Source organism: Littorina saxatilis, linkage group LG14 (assembly GCF_037325665.1).
Source record: "Littorina saxatilis isolate snail1 linkage group LG14, US_GU_Lsax_2.0, whole genome shotgun sequence".
Classification (NCBI taxonomy): Eukaryota; Metazoa; Mollusca; class Gastropoda; order Littorinimorpha; family Littorinidae; genus Littorina; species Littorina saxatilis.
In genome coordinates this window covers 20,673,679-20,691,673 of record NC_090258.1, presented here as the reverse complement: position 1 = coordinate 20,691,673, position 17,995 = coordinate 20,673,679, and the positions used below count along the sequence as shown (strand labels likewise).

Below are 17,995 nucleotides of genomic sequence, written 5' to 3'. Positions count from 1 at the left end.
CTTCTCGATCAGTTGGCCCTGCTATGTCACAATATGAGTTCACAACAAGATTATCTCACTTTACGTCTTTTGAGCATTCACGTCATTCATTGTACCCCCTGAACATTGCAATTTTTAGCGGCTCAAGTTATCAAAGATTGATGAGAATTATTTTTTTAAACCGTTTTTTTCAGGCTTTTATTTATATACCGCTTTCCGAGTTATCACATGTTTATTTGTTGCTTACATTTATTTGTGTATCCGGTGTTCATGCCAGGGTTATTAAAAGTAACTGGATATGATGTATAAAAGAAAGAGGAACTGATAATATTATAGTACCTATCGGTTGTCAGTGACAGTGTTCCGCGATTCATTCTGTGGTTTATTATGATTTCACACTAAATTGTTGAACTATTTTGTTGACATTTGCTGAAAAAATAACTATGATATGACTTTGCTATTTTTTTCATTTTTTAAAATTTTTTTAAAAATTTTTTTAAAAAAATAAATATTAGTATGTAGAAAGAAAATGAACAGATATGTACTGACATATGTATTCCTTACGGCATGACTGATTGACAGTCATGTGCACTTATTTTAAATTCTGGCTAGTACTGATCTTCATGCTTCGATTACTGAAGCTACTTCAGTGTGTAGTCTAACATGATCGTTATGTAATGTTATATTAAATGTGTTGCGTTACGTCACGTCACACCGTTTAGGCTACTTGAATCACTGAATGCGCCCTAGCCTCTCCTGCTAGTACTTACTCGGATCTTATATCAGTTGTAACAGTGCGAAACTGTGACATTTTATGTTATGTGATGATGCCTCAACTACTTTTCAGTGCACTGTGTCGCACACGCCTTTAGTGAGGGCCCCAAAGTGTTTAAAGGCCAACATCCAAAAGAATTTTTCTCCTGGAGCGACCTAAACTTGAACCCGTCGCTCTTCTTGCATGTCTGTTTACTTCGTGTTGCACGCAAAAATTGCGCGACTTCCTTGCCGCGTGGATTGACGAAGCTGTTTTATTCTCGTGACTGAAAACACTGCAGTGCGTGCAGTTTTATTCTGTGGGTTCGACAGATCGGTCCAGCAGTTTGGTCTCAATCGCTCTACACACACGCACACACACACACACACACACACACACATACACATACACATACACACACACACACACACACACACACTCACACACACACAGGCACGCACTAGCTCACACACACACACACACACGCACACACACACACACACCCGCTCGGCTTTTTGTCCCCTCTGCCTCACTGATTTGGTTTTGTGTTTATTTCGTAATTATTTTGTTAGTAAATAGTGAACATTGCTTCAATGCCGAAGCAAAAAACATCATTATTGGTTGTAATTTGCTACCAATTTTAAAACCCGACTATCGTATTACATAGTAATTTTGACAGCAGTTCAAATGTGTACATTTACCAGTTCCATTCAGCAGACTTTCAGGTCTTTGTGACTGATTTCTGGCCAGGAATTCATCACGCTTTCTGTTGTTCATTCGTTTCCTGTGACATTGATCAGCAAACCAGCAAAGTGTGTGTGTGTGTGTGTGTGTGTGTGTGTGTGTGTGTGTGTGTGTGTGCCTTTGGTTATATCGGTTTTTGTTGTTGTTGATGAGTACGTAACAAAATGTAGTCAGTATAATTATATACGTTTGCACCATACCTCATCTCCCGTGAAATATCAACAGAGTTCGAAGTTTCAGTTTGTCAATCTGTATAGTATGATTTGTTTTCAAATACGTTTTGTCTTTCTTTCCTTGTCCTGGTTTGTTTACAGATCATCGTCATTTTTTAATCTCGGAAGATCTAACTAGTGTTCTGAGCATCGCCTAAGTAGACATCAACAAGCATGTACATACTTGAATGATCTTGCCGTTGTCTATCTTTTGCGATATCATGTCATGCGAGGCACATCGCAACATTATTGAATATTTGTACCAGTTTCAATTTGTCTGATTCAAACTAGATGTTGAATGACACAGAAATAAAACGATTTCTTCGTGAACTTCAATTTAATATATCAGGTGTACGATACATCTACACAGTTGTGTGTGTGTGTGTGTGTGTGTGTGTGTGTGTGTGTGTGTGTATGTGTGTGTGTGTGTGTGTGTGTGTGTGTGTATGTGTGTGTGTGTGTGTGTGTGTGAGTGTGTGTGTGTGTGTGTGTGTGTGTGTGTGTGTGTGTGTGTGTGTGTTCTTGAACATAACTACACCCATGTGTTTATGAGTTACATAATTATATATATGCGTTCAGTCAGTCTGCATGTTTCCTTTCACAAAATAAGACACAACATCAAAAATGAATACAGATTTGATCTGCAAGGAGGAAATATCAAACCAACCCACACCCCAAACCTAAAGCGGCTCATGACAAACTTTTGGTACACACTTTGCAAAATAATACTCTAATTTCTAACCAGCTGCATTACACGCTGCCAACAGAGAGAGAACAAGTCGCGTAAGGCGAAATTACAACATTTAGTTAATCTGTCGAACCCACAGAATACAAGAAACTAAGTCCATCTCACGATGAACACGAGCCGAAATCATATGCACTCGACTTATGAAATAGAAAGAAATCAAATACGACGAAGAGAAGAAAAAGTTTGAAAGTACCATTGAACTTCCATGTCGGCGTGTGGCTGAGCTTAAAATAGGAATGTTGTTGCAATCTGTTAGGCACTTTCCCTTTTGACAGGTAGTTTTTGCATGTACAGCAAAACACGGCCTTTTTTACAAATCCTAAAGACTGTCGGAAACTTCGCATGCTCTCTTGTGAACGCCATGTGAGACATTGATTCTGAAACAAAAATCTATGGCATGAATGACAATGGAAAGACGGTCTCTCTCTGATTCCAAGTTCATAATGGCAGTTATAAAGTGCTGAATTTAAAAAATCTGTAGATGAAGTAAAATCATTTGAATGTTGGCTTGTTGAAACTTCATAACAAACAGCCACCTCGTCTATATCATTATCTGAAAGAATGCCAACTTCCTTTGAAACACCAACATTTGTATGGAAAACTTCTGTTTCTGTCATCTTTGATTTCATTTGACAACTTGGACTGATGGCATCTTCCAGAGATATATCCATTATTTTCAACTTGCGCCTCTTTGTATTCCTGTAAGCTTGCCACTTATTTATCAAAAGAAACGTTTGATACTTTTACCAAACAGTTAGTATAATGCACGATTTACCTGTATTCGTCTTTAAATTCTGCAAGACTGAAGCGAAAGAGGTCTGTCTCAGTTTTGTCGTCAGTTTGTTGTGTACATTTACACACGCACAACGAACAACACATGCACAGGCCCGGGGGAAGCTCTCCTTTCTTATGTCCGACGATAGACGCATACATGTAGTTTACATGTTTATTAGTCATCTATTTGATAGATTACGTGTATGATATGACGGAGATTCGCATCGGTTTGATGCTGTGAACCCAACCGTGGCTGTGGCTGTCGTTTGAAGTAGCCTACTTCTTTATAAAGATTCATTTACATTCTACTTCTGACCAAGGCATGTTTGGTACCTACTGAATCCTTGTTGCGTGTAGTTTTACGTGGCACGTTGCCCAAAGTTGTATTCTTGAGGAGCATAAAATAAAACGTGTTATAAAGTTATCTCAAAACTCTGCAGTGACTGCTCGCGCAGCAGGTCAGCTAATTATAGCACGCAGCCTCCACAGACAGCTTTCGAGCCGAGACCATATGAGTCGCCGCTCCTGCACTGCAGTGTTTTCAGTCACGAGAATAAAATAGCTTCGTCAATCCACGCGGCAAGGAAGTCGCTCGATTTTTGCGTGCAGCACGAAGTAAACAGACATGCAAGAATAGCGACGGGTTCAAGTTTAGGTCGCTCCAGGAGAAAAATTCTTTTGGATGTTGGCCTTTAAAATCGTGATCGTGATTGGCGTTTTTTGACCTTTCTGTGACCGTGATTGCCGAAATTTCCATTTCTGTGATCGTGATGGGGCTTTGCCCGTGATCCGTGATGACAAAAAAATCAAGTCTCGTGATCGTGATCGTGATTTGTTTTCGTGATCGTGATGGGCATTATTGCAAAGCGTTTTATTTTCAACGTACATTTTTCACAGCTGTATCACTCTATGATCCTCTATTCGTCAAGGTGTTTGTGATCGTGAAAACAAAAATCAAGGTAACTGTGATCGTGAAAGCTAAAATTTCCCTTCCCGTGATCGTGATGATACCCCCCCTTTGGGGCCCTCTTTAGTCGCTCGTATTTGGAGTAACATAGGCCTATATAGCATCATGCTTCTGTGGCATAACCGGAGACTGGCGTTGAAAACGAAAGTACGTGTCAGGCTCATTCTGTAAGGATCGTACGTTGGCTGGTCACTGCTGCCCAGAACACAATTTTTGAGCTGAGGATAAAACTACGCCTGAGTTCTGTCAAGGAGAAGAACGCATACCTACAAAGCCCCCCCCCCCCCCCCCCCCCCTCTGAAACAGTATAATCATTCTTTTGTTGCTCTGAACTGTCGCCCACCTGTTTAACCTTTGACCTCGTATTCTTGGTTCTGACAGCCAATCGGGATGAAGTTGTCGACAGGAAACTAGTCACGTGGCTTTACGCGCTCTTGCTATGTGGTATTGTGGCTGTGCAACAACCCCGACGAAAGAAAGTTGAAACAAATATTTCTTAAAAATCAGGTAAGTGGTGGATCTTGATATCAAGTTTGCAACAGCTCTTGCGGTGGCCCATGTAAAGTTTGGTGCTAAATTCCAGTCAAATTCTATGGGAAAAGGGCTTTTCTTTGCGACCGACCTCCCGGCATGAAAGAAACCTTCACAGCGTGCGTTTCATGATGGTTTTCATTCATTCCTGATTTGCATACAACTGTTTGTGTAGCATGGAATTCCATCTCCCGAAACCCGTTTTGGGGACATGTGATTCGTAGGCAGACAATGAACTAGGCATCTCAACAGTCATTGTGTCGGATATTGAGAGGGAAAGCATGGTGGATCATCGAGAACACATCGACAGAATGGCAGTCCCAAAGCGAAGTCTCCCTACCGCTAGTCGTACGGCATGAGAATGGCTGTCAGAGGTGACAGAACCTGAGAACGTAGGCATGCAGGCTGGAGTCTCGCGGAATACCCACCTGCTTTGCCGGCACTGGCGGCAGTATCAGATCGATAACCGTCGATAGACTGACCAGCGTGCAACTCTTTGGAATTCTACTCTACTTTTCTGTGTTTTGGGAGGAAGGACATACCAGAAACCTGGGCCTGTGTGGGAAGCAGTAAGACTGAGACCTGTGTATTGGTGTCTATGTGTTGTGTCCGCGGAAATGCCAGGTAGATCGATCAGGCTTCTACTACTACTGATAGAGCTGTGATCTGCGGGACAGGCTTGGAATGTTGTGTGTAAGAGCAGCACTGTGTCTTGTGATTCACCACTCACTTGACTGAAAAACTAGTGTTTGTTTGGCTGCCCTATAGTAGCTCTGGGCATTACTTGGAGACATTTAATTGTTTGGAGTTCTACATGGAATTATAACCAGAAACTTATGTGAAATGAAGCCATGAGTGTGTTTTTAGTGTGAAAAGCTCAGATGATTCCTACAACAACACAAGAAATGTCACTCGTTTGCTACTACATGTAGACGTACCACTGACTGGAACTACAGCACTTGTGTTTAGCATCACTATCAGTATCAGAGACCGCGGTATTTGGTCTTTAGGAATTGTTTATTATACAGTCAAACCTGTCTATAACGACAACCGAAGGGACCAGTCGAAAGTGTTTGTTAAAGAGACAGGTGGTCGCTATTAAATGACAGGTGAATTATTTAACCAAAAAAATCGTTTGGGATGCTTATGGTTGGTTGTAATTTAAACGTGGGTGCTGGGGCAGGTTTGACTCAGGACTCCCCAAAATGCGCGTCCCTGCGTCCTATACGCACTAGAAGCCAAAAACACATACTAGAAATTTATGGAGGGGGTCCCAGGACTCAGTAAACTTATAAAGAGCGGGTACCGGGACGCACTAAATTTCCTTTATCGCACGAACCCTAGATACTTTTTGGACCTGCAATCGTCTGCTATTGTACACAGTACACTATGCGTGACCACATTGTTTTATAACTGAGACAATGACAAAAGGTGACGTTTTCATGTCAGTATGTCCCAAATGACATCACCAGTACATTTTTCTAATCTGTTTTCGTTCTATTTTTTCTAATAACATGCGTTAACAATTGATTGCCAACTGGAATGGAAGAGCACAAAAAGTGTAACTTGATATGTAGTTTCTCTAGAGGGAAAAACATCTTCCACTTTCATGTCAGTGTGTCCCATGCAACATACATTTGCCAAACAGCTATGAGTAAGTAGATTATTTGTTAGTGGTATAGAACATACTGATCAACAATCAAAGTCAGTTTTCACATTCATTTTCTACCTATTTCTTATTTGTTTATTCTTTTGGCAATGGTGAAATGTCAGCAATCGTGTGTCATTCAGGACAGTAGACATGACACCTGACCTTTTGTCACTGTCTCAACTACACCGGGACTTTTCAGCTTTTTGGACCCTTGAGGCCTTCTAAAATTCTGCATTGGGGGTCCATGGACCCTCTAAAAGTTGAAAGTGGGGGTCCCGGGACCCTGTAGGAGGGACATCTGTGGGGAGCCCTGGTTTTATTGTACCTCTGTTAAATGAGCAGAACATATAATTTATGTTAAAGAATAAGCATGTTAACCCTATCCCCTGTGTCATTTGTCTGCTGGCTCGGAGATCTGAATTCATTCTAGCATGTGTCAATGTTGACAGTAGTATACTCCTCTGGCTAGTAATATCAATATTAATTAATGCTTCACAATCAGAATCACAGTTCACTTGACACTGTTGCATGATCACCCACACATACAAACACAAACAAACAAAATGTAGTTTTTCAGTCAGTAGGGTTTTGTTCAAAAGGGTTTCGGCCAGTAGGGTTTTCGGTCAGTAGGCATGACACCAAATAAACAACCAGCCAAGTCAGAGAAAAGGAGACCATAGGCATAGTCACAATCATTTTGTGTGTATTGATTGTTTCTTGCATCTGACAAAAGTTCACAATTGTTTGCTTTTACTCACAGCTGAGCTAGTGGACAAACTCCATACCTCCTGGATAAAATTTGGTATGTGTTAAAACCTCTCAACTCAGTAATTTTTACATGGATTTTGACTTGGATTGTAAAGTTTGCGGACATTGGATGGACCATTTGTCACAATTACACAAGGAATTTTTGTCTCAAACTAATACAGTGCAATGACCTTGTTTTGAAACACCACACCCCCCCCCCCCCACCCCCATCCAACCATCACTGTGATGGGTTCATATTCATAGTATCTGAAATAGTACCTTTAGACTCCCTTTTTTTGTTATTTAAAAAAAAAGTATTAACTGGTCTGATTTTTCTCACATTTTTTGAGGTCTTAAAAGAGGTTCCACTGGACCCTTATTCAACCACCCCCCCCCACACACACACACAACTTAGAATACCACACACACTAACACACAGACGGCCCACAACTCAGAATACCATACACACTAACACACACACAGACGGCCGACAACTCAGAATACCACACACACTAACACACATACTGACATATGGCCCACAACTCAGAATACCACACACACTAACACACAGACGGCCCACAACTCAGAATACCACACACACTAACACACAGACGGCCCACAACTCAGAATACCATACACACTAACACACACACAGAGGGCCCACAACTCAGAATAACACACACACATACACAGAGGGCCCACAACTCAGAATACCACACACACACACAGAGGGCCCACAACTCAGAATACCACACACACACACAGAGGGCCCACAACTCAGAATAACACACACACACACACACAGAGGGCCCACAACTCAGAATACCACACACACACACACAGAGGGCCCACAACTCAGAATACCACACACACTAACACACAGACGGCCCACAACTCAGAATACCACACACAGTTACACACATAGGGCCCACAACTCAGAATACCACACACACACACAGACGGACCACAACTCAGAATACCACACACAGTAACACACGGACGGCCCACAACTCAGAATACCACACACACTAACACACATAGGACCCACAACTCAGAATACCACACACACACAGAGGGCCCACAACTCAGAATAACACACACACATACACAGACGGCCCACAACTCAGAATAACACACACACACACACTCACACACACACAGAGGGCCCACAACTCAGAATAACACAAACACACAGACTGCCCACAACTCAGAATAACACACACACAGGGCCCACAACTCAGAATACCACACACACAAACACACAGACGGCCCACAACTCGGAATACCACACACACTAACACACATAGGGCCCACAACTCAGAATACCACACACACACACGGCCCACAACTCAGAATACCACACACACTAACACACCTAGACGGCCCACCACACACACTAACACACATATAGGGCCCACAACTCAGAATACCACACACACACTTCACTGTTAGTGTTACCACTGAACTCTGAAGTGTAATCTAACAAAGACTGCAGTCAGGTTCAGCGGCGCTGGGCATCCCCCAGGGTGGTAAAACTTCCTCTGTGATGCAATCAGGCCGGTCAGTGAATGGCCAGTCAGCCCAATCCGTGTTATCAGTTCCCCTTCTGTTGTTGGCTTGAGGGCAAAACGAGGGGGCCTTGTTGATTGCTTTGTTGAGCCCCAATGAACCCTGCCCCCCCCCCCCCTTCCCTACTGCTTCCAATCTCCCTCATAGGCACAGGCAAGAGAACATTTCACTGTGTAACTTTTTAACTTACTGGTTGATTCACCAGCTCATAGGATGCTATGAACCGACTTGGGTTCACAGGCTTGTGGAAATGTCTAACAAAAACTGAGACATACAAAGCTTGCTGTTTGGTCATGCCTCTCTCTCTCTCTCTCTCTCTCTCTCTCTCTCTCTCTCTCTCTCTCTCTCTCTCTCTCTCTCTCTCTCTCTCTCAATAAATAAATAAATCCCTGCGCCTTGAATATGTGCGCGATATAAATTGCATAAAATAAACATTAAAATAAATAAATCCCTGCGCTTAGAACTGTACCCACGGAATACGCGCGATATAAGCCTTATATTGATTGATTGATACAAACTAGTGGTGTTGTATACAGACATACATGCACATCCTTGGGTTTTCAAAGATGACTCTGAGTCTGATCAGCTCTAAGTTGAAAGTTGGCATGATTTGACTCTGAGAAGTGCAATTCCAAGTCAGTCGTCCAAACATAAGATATACCTAATTTTAGTTGAACTTCACATTGAAGTATTATCTTTTTGGTATTTTGAGACTTCAGGGCCTCACAGGGTCAAGCTGTGGTCAGTGTGAAGAATGGCATGTCAGGTCACTGTGGTCTTTAGAATGTGTAGTCTTAATGCACACACACACACACGCATGCGCACTAATATATTACATTTGCCATGTTTTTTCTTCCCGTTTCGAGTAGTTTCTAGCGCTGCCAATAATCTCCAATTCGGCTTAACGAAACGTTCTCTTATAAATATTGTGTTGAATAAATGTTGTTACCGACACACGTGTCAATATGCGAAGTCAAATTAGCTTCTCTTAGCACTTACACAACAGACCTTAGGACTGGCTGGCAATAGGGATTGACATGTGGCCTGTGTAATTAGGTCGAAGGTCAATCTTTAGAAAGTGCAGAGCTGCCAACTGTTATGCAGGATAGTGCTACGTTGCAACAGAAATTGCTACACAGTGTTACTGGTGTTGGGCAAAGTTAAAAATGGCTAGGCTCCATCTTGGACCTAGGTCCAAGGCTCCATCAAATAATCACATCCAAGTTCCCTCTTTCTTGTGAATGTGAGTCCCGGTACTCATTTCTGCTTCTCGCGAGGTCAGAATATGGGTCAGAAAACATTGTCTACACTGAAAAGTGGCACTTAGGGCACTCTCAAATGGGCATTAGTATTATGTTCCTGCTTTCAAAATAAGCATTTTAAAAGTGTATATAATCTTGCATTTGCATTAAAGGCACAGTAAGCCTCCCGTAAACCATCACAGATACTGTCAGGCTTTTACACACAGTACAAACACCCTTTCATTTAAACACTCACTGCTTGAGAACATCCTAGGTGCCCTCCGTAAAGAGCGGGCAATTTTTAAAGAATTTATTTTTGCGTGGTTTATCTTACCCCTGAGCCATTGTGAACCTGTGTGATCCAGTTTCCCTTTTTGAGTCACTTGAGAAAAAGTGACTCTATGTAATCGGTCAGTGTTAGTCTGTCCGGCCGGCCGTCCGTCCGGCCGGCCGGCCGTCCGTAGACACCACCTTAACGTTGGACTTTTCTCGGAAACTATCAAAGCGATCGGGCTCATATTTTGTTTAGTCGTGACCTCCAATGACCTCTACACTTTAACGATGGTTTCGTTGACCTTTGACCTTTTTCAAGGTCACAGGTCAGCGTCAAAGGAAAAATTAGACATTTTATATCTTTGACAAAGTTCATCGGATGTGATTGAAACTTTGTAGGATTATTCTTTACATCAAAGTATTTACATCTGTAGCCTTTTACGAACGTTATCAGAAAAACAAGGGAGATAACTAGCCTTTTCTGTTCGGCAACACACAACTTAACGTTGGGCTTTTCTCGGAAACTATAAAAGTGACCGGGCTCAAATTTTATGTGAACGTGACTCATTGTGTTGTGAATAGCAATTTCTTCCTGTCCATCTGATGCCTCATATAATATTCAGAACTGCGAAAGTGACTCGATCGAGCATTTGCTCTTCTTGTTCACAATGTAGTCGTCAGTTAGTAATTTGAATGCGACTCGATTTGAGCTTATCTGCAATAGCACGTTATTATGTACCTCTGACTATGCACAAAACAAACGGCTGTAGTTCACAAGAACTCTAGCGATGGCTTTTGACTATTCAGAGGAACTGGCGATAGGCATATTGATAAACCATCGTCGGCTACGAGAACCACGACCTTGCGTGACCCTTCTTCCGGGCTTTTCTTTTTTCAAACTTTCAAAACTTCGAATTGTACTGATCTTGTCTTGATGAAAAAAGAATTCTTTTATTATTTAAGAATGTTTGTGTAACAAGCTGTCAATTTATTATTTAGATTTTAAAAGTTAGATCTAGCGCCAAAACGCACCACGGTCCGATTGTCTGAGAGACAATCCACAAAATTAATTCTTTAAAAATTGCTCGCTCTTTGTAGGGCACCTAGGATGTTTCCGTTCGGTGAGTGTTTAAATGAAAGGATGATTGTACTGTGTGTAAAAGCCTGACAGTGTCTGTGATGGTTTACGGGAGGCTTACTGTGCATTTAATGCAGATGTACTATTACATTGTAGACAATACTACATGTATACTTAAACACCATTTACTACGATTAAAATTCAACGACAAAAATTCCAAATTGTTACACTTGAGGCTTCACGAAGGCTGGCAGGTCTGAAAGTGTCAGTACTCGGTTTTTTCCAAGGCATTGTTTCAATGCTTTCGTTGACTTGACTTCATGTTTTGAAATTTAAAAAAGTTTTCACTCACTAAAAGCAAAGTCCTAAGTCGGCCTTTTTAATGTTACAATACTTTTGAGATATGGTTTTGGGACATTTATTCATAGATCAAAAACAATGATAACAACATAAAAACAGGGATCGCGTTAACGCATGTTTTTTGCGTATTTGACGCGTTTTAAAATCTGCCCACGCATTTTCCCGGCGCTTATGCGTAACGCGTACGCAAAACAACTTCTATTCAAAACGGCATGCTCAGCAGCACATCCCAATACTGAATCAGACTATAGCACACGCGCGCGAGTTTAGAATCTCTAGTCTGTTCTTGATCAAACATAGCACAAGCGCGCGAGTTCAAATCTAAAGTCTGTTTTGGATAAATGAGGTGACGTGCTCTCGGCATAAGAGTGTGGCAAGCGACGCAAAGCAGAACAGAACATACACCCAAAATGCACTGGGCGTGTGGCGCCAAATCTAGGCCGAGAGACGCTTTCAGTTCAAGCCTGACATGATTTAACTGTGTTATAGTGTCTCAAAATCGGTTCTGCTTTACGCGTTTTTTGGCCGACATTGCGTGAGCCGTACGCAATTTCAAAAATCATAGCGTGATCCCTGATAAAAAGAAATTGGGAGTTTACAATTACAGTTCTCTGGGAAGAAGTAAACATTCATGCCCAAAACATAATACTTTAACCAGGCATGGGAATTGTCCGCCGAAAGGCAAATTTCCGCCGAATTGGTTTTTTGTTCCGCCGAAAAAGCAGAAGTTTCCGCCGAAAAAAAAATGGGGGAGGCAAAATTGGTTCTAAAAACTGAATTAAATGACAAACTTGGAGCTAAGATGACACCAAATTGCACCATTTGGTTTTTTTGGAGAGAACAAAATTCCGGAGGGGGGGGGGGGGGGGGGAGGGGGCATGCCCCCGGACCCCCCTAGTAAGACTAGGTGCTTCGCCCCGTCGACTTTGTTATTACTTACACATTTTCAGCCTTTTTTACAATTTTTAATTCCCATGCCTGTTTAACCTTCACCGGATCACGCGTTGGACTACACAGTCCGAATGTACACGACCCACACTTTGCAAAGAAGGATTCAACGTAAGAAGTATGACCCACGCCATCCGAATAGGGATAATCGTTTTGCCGCCTCTTTGCAGAGTATGGGTCGTACACAACCCACGCCAGGATAAACAACGTAAAATTCCTTACGTAATTCCATATGGGTCGTCCACGACCCACATCATCTGGACTGTGTAGTTCAAATTACGTCATCGTTTATTTTTTTGTTTACAAAGATAATCTTGGGCAATGGGAAGGTCGTATGGTAATTAGAGATTACATGAAGTTTAAAACAAAACATCCAAATAGTTCAGAGTTAAAGACGATTTTGTGAGTCTCTGGGTCGTCCACGACCCACGAAGTACGGTGAAGGTTAATGGGAGTACTCTGTTACTGTGCATCTTTTAGAGCTGTAATAACACATTTACCTCACCAGAAGCTGTGCCTGAAATATTCACCAGCTTGATAGATTGCTAAGGCCACCACAAAAAAAAGTCTGTTTACGGTATCCCGACCGACCCTATTTTTTCGCATGACCCTGGACTTTTTTTTGGCATTTGGGAGGGGGAAAAAATTTAAATAAATAAATAAAAAGTCTTTGTTTTTTGGCAAAATAACTTAAAAATTTGATTTTTTTTGGGGGGAAAAAATCCTGACCTACCGACCCTATTGTTTTTGCCTTGTAAACAGACTTTTTAAAAAATTTTGGCCTAATGAACAAGATCAAGTTAGAACATATCACAAAACTGTCTTTAACTCTGAAACTATTTGGATGTTTTATTTGAAACTTCATGTAATCTCTAATTACCATACGACCTTCCCAAGGACAGTAACATTTTGAGTCTTGAGTCATTTTCTTTCTTCTTCAGATAAGGCCATCACCATGAGGACAAGGTTAAAGCAATGAAAACAGCCACTCCTCCCAAGGGCCGAGACGCCCAATCAGAATCTTCGGCTTCCAAGATGAGTCGACGACGCAACAGCTCGGAGCGTCAGTATGAGGAGGTGGCCGTCATCGGAAACGGTGCCTACGGGACGGTGTACAAAGCCAGGGATTTACGCAACGAGGGCCAGTTTGTGGCCTTGAAACGAATTCGTTTGAGCAACACAGAAGAAGGGATGCCCATGACAGCTATCAGGGAAATCTCTGTGCTGAAACAGTTGGAGAAGTACGAACATCCAAACATTGTCAAGTGAGTATTTTGTTGTGGAGAATATACATGTACAGCCCTTAAAGTGGCGAGTATTGTACTCGCCATGTCAAGTAAAAACATGTAACTGGCGAGTAGAAATGTTCATCTACTCGCCAAATGCGAGTAAAGTTGCTGAAACAAATTGTTGGGCTAGTAAAGTTGGCTCTCAGGCTATTTAATTTTCAGAATTACTAGCCAAAGGCTAGTGCACCATTTCTTTGGACTTTGAGGGCTGATGTATAAAGGGGAGCAAGCAGTTAAAAACAGGCGTCGACAGAGCCATTGACGGGGGATACCAACTTGGGGGGATACCAACTTGTAGATAATATCGCTGTGCGTGAACACAACAGAAAACAACAACAAACACACATGGAAGCATAAAACCCCCTTGTTTAGTAAAAAAAAAAAAGCCATACATATATCGATACAAAGCCAAGAGAATAGCGCCGAATGGCCTACCAAGACTCTTACGTCTGTGAATGGAGTGGATCTATAAGGAACAGCCTGTATTAGGCGTTGGGAACCTTCCTTCTCTGTTCAATCGGCGTTCCGCATGAATGAGCAGGGTGTGGAGAGTATTGATGACAGGTGACAAAGGGGATCAAAGATAGGTATTGGGGTATGTCTGTGTGTGTGTGTGAGCCTTATGGTATTCAGGTGTACTTGTTTCGGAAAGGTTTTGCGGTGTGTGTGTGTGTGTCTGATGGTATTCAGGTGTGTTTGTTTCGGAAAGGTTTTGCGGTGTGTGTGTGTGAGCCTTATGGTATTCAGGTGTGCTTGTTTTAGATAAGTGTTGGGGTGTGTGTATGTGCGTGCAGCTATTCAGGCTTCATAGTATTACAGCAGAAGGTGAAATGAGTAGCAGTGAATGACATTGACAGTGGGTTTTGTTGTGCAAATAAGAGAGAGAGAGAGAGAGAGAGAGAGAGAGAGAGAGAGAGAGTTTGTGTGTGTGTTCAGGTCTCATTTTTTTTTGGGGGGGGGGGGGGGGGGGGCTGCATAACAGAGGTTGGACTGGGTAGAAGTGTGAGATGATGCATTTTGTTGTGTAAGTTAATTGGATTAGAGAGAGAGAGAAAGTCACTCTCCTGGCAGAAATGTCGCTGGCCCGGTAATACCACAGTTGATCTGCAGTGTTTATAAATACAGTTTTAAAACTCGATATTACAACCAAAAGTGTTGCATTTGACCTGAATTTTCATTGGCCAGCCGGGCGAGTTGTCAGACGTTTTTCACTAGCCCGGCGGATTTTTTACTGACCCCTGGCGATCGGGCCGACGATTTGGCCACCCCTGGAGAGAGAGAGAATGTGTTTTGTGTTTTTGATAGTTAATTGTTCGTGTTGTATGAATGAGAAAGAAAGAGAGAGAAAGTGTTTATGTGAATATATATATTCACGTGTGCTTTTGTTCCAGATCTATCACTTTCTCTGGCCTCTCCCTCCCTCACTGCCTCTCTCTGGCACCTATGAAACCTTCCCTGCCACCGGCTTCTCAGAACCTTTGTCCCACCCCCCCCACCCCCCCCCCCCCCCACACCCACCCACCAACCCCACCTCCCCCACCCCGCTCAATCCACCACCACCACCACCAAATCTCAAAAACCTCCTCTCTCCTGTGAGTTGTATCCTGTTAGTGTTATCAGCCATACCTGTACTGACGTCAAATGAAAGTGTTCACATTCTTTCTTTTCTAAGGGTAATGCGTGATTCTCTTGTAATGTTCAAGAGCCTTGACCCTTGTGGTTCCAGCGCAAATGGCACTAGGAAGAGCCTCTCTAGGTTCTAATGCGTCATCGCGATTGGAATTCCTATGCACATATATATATGTGTACAACATATTGCTGGGTTGTCTGTTTGTCATTGTTAGCAGAAGACCGAGTGTGCAATAGAACTAAGACTTGTATTGTTCTGATGCAGTACTTTGTAATTTGATATTCAGGAATTTGTTCTAACAGACATTCAAACTTGTGGGACTGTTCCATTTGTGGCTTTACAGTTTTAGAATCCAGAAATGGAAAAGACTGACTAACGGGGGGGGGGGGGGGGGGGGGGGGGGGGGGGGGGGGGGGGGGGGGTGGTGGTTAAACTTAAAGCTGGAGAGAATCATTTTCTAATCTTATATTGTAGATGCAGTAGTTGGCGAGCCAGAATTCCTCCCAGAGGTTTAATTCTGTCAATTTACATAAGTAGGACTAGGAAAAGACCTGGCTTGTGGAAGTAGCATGCTTTAAAATCAGAAGTAGTCCTTGGACCTATTCTGTTTGAAAACGGACAGTCTGAATTGGATTTGGAAAATACATTTGTTAATTGCGCTTGGGTTTGCTCATATTATTATCAATTAAATTGATCCCGGATGAAGTATGCTGTCAATTTCAACTTCTATAGTAGGAATACATGTAATATTAGCTGCAAGAATAAATATGGAAAATAACAAGTGTGTTGAAAGCATGCAGTCAAAAGTTTACTTATGAGCACAAGTATTCATTGATGAACAAACTTTTCAAACAGCATCCAGAGTGTAAACAAGTCGCGTAAGGCGAAAATACAACATTTAGTCAAGTAGCTGTCGAACTCACAGAATGAAACTGAACGCAACGCAACGCAGCAAGACCGTATACTTGTAGCATCGTCACTCCACCGCCCGTGGCAAAGGCAGTGCCCGTGGAATTGACAAGAAGAGCGGGGTATTCGTTGCGCTGAGAAGGATAGCACGCTTTTCTGTACCTCTCTTCGTTTTAACTTTCTGAGCGTGTTTTTAATCCAAACATATCATATCTATATGTTTTTGGAATCAGGAACCGACAAGGAATAAGATGAAAGTGTTTTTAAATTGATTTCGAAAAAAAAATTTTGATAATAATTTTTATATATTTAATTTTCAGAGCTTGTTTTTAATCCGAATATAACATATTTATATGTTTTTGGAATCAGCAAATGATGGAGAATAAGATAAACGTAAATTTGGATCGTTTTATAAATTTTTATTTTTTTTTTACAATTTTCAGATTTTTAATGACCAAAGTCATTAATTAATTTTTAAGCCACCAAGCTGAAATGCAATACCGAACCCCGGGCTTCGTCGAAGATTACTTGACCAAAATTTCAACCAATTTGGTTGAAAAATGAGGGCGTGACAGTGCCGCCTCAACTTTCACGAAAAGCCGGATATGACGTCATCAAAGACATTTATCAAAAAAATGAAAAAAACGTTCGGGGATTTCATACCCAGGAACTCTCATGTCAAATTTCATAAAGATTGGTCCAGTAGTTTAGTCTGAATCGCTCTACACACACACACACACACAGACACACACACGCACATACACCACGACCCTCGTTTCGATTCCCCCTCGATGTTAAAATATTTAGTCAAAACTTGACTAAATATATAAAAAACCACCCAAGTCCAAGATGCAAATTTTTAAACAAGCGGAAAACGTAACTTCCGCAACTTGGGTTGAAAACAGTTCACAGTCATCATATGAGACAAGTTTGCATGGGTGAACAAACTTCCACAACTTCAGTGTTGCCATTAATGCCAACAGTGGAGACAAACCGTGAGACAAGTTTTCACTGGCAGACACACTCCCAGTTCAGTTCTCTCTGTGCACAGTTCAATAAGTCATTAAGTGATCGGATTCGGGGTACTGTACTACTGTTCGAACAAGTTGGTCACATTTACATTCCTGGCTAGGAATCACTCCTTGATCTTGTATACCTATGGGGGGAATGTTGGCGTTTATTTTTAGTAAGCGGGTAGGTCTGTTGTTAAGTGCAAATTCAGTAAATGGTATTAGACTGAAGGTCTTTTTGGAACTACAGATCTTTTTTTAACAGGGTTGTGTATAATGTATCTACGTTTGTATAATGAGAGTTTTGTTCCTCGTTGTAAAGTTTTGAATGCAATTTATTGAATTAAATGAATAAAGTACAGAAACACCTTACTTTGCAAAGTGCAAAATGTGAAACATGGTCACACCAACACCAATATTGTTTTATTTATTTCCAATCAATGAGGCATTCTTTTGTATTTCCAGGCAAGAAAGCAATGAGGGAATGCTTTCTGAACGGTCTTGGTCGGATAACTGCAGGTTAAACTAAAAATAGTGGAAGATTTATCGCTTATCAGTAACACCAACTTTCAGCTGTTTGT

General features: G+C 41.8%; 1 protein-coding gene and 1 long non-coding RNA gene across 2 annotated transcripts in view; both read left to right on the top strand.

Moving 5' to 3' along the window:
- LOC138947338 (uncharacterized) overlaps nt 1-17,995 on the top strand; it is a 120,209-nt gene that overhangs the window by 71,054 nt on the left and 31,160 nt on the right. The window lies entirely within an intron of this gene.
- Nucleotides 13,529-17,995, top strand: part of LOC138947335 (cyclin-dependent kinase 6-like) — a 37,560-nt gene continuing 33,093 nt past the window's right edge. The window contains exon 1 of the mRNA XM_070318795.1: nt 13,529-13,841. Within this exon, the coding sequence (XP_070174896.1) occupies nt 13,552-13,841 (290 nt within the window). The 5' untranslated portion in view covers nt 13,529-13,551. The remainder of the gene's footprint in view (nt 13,842-17,995) is intronic.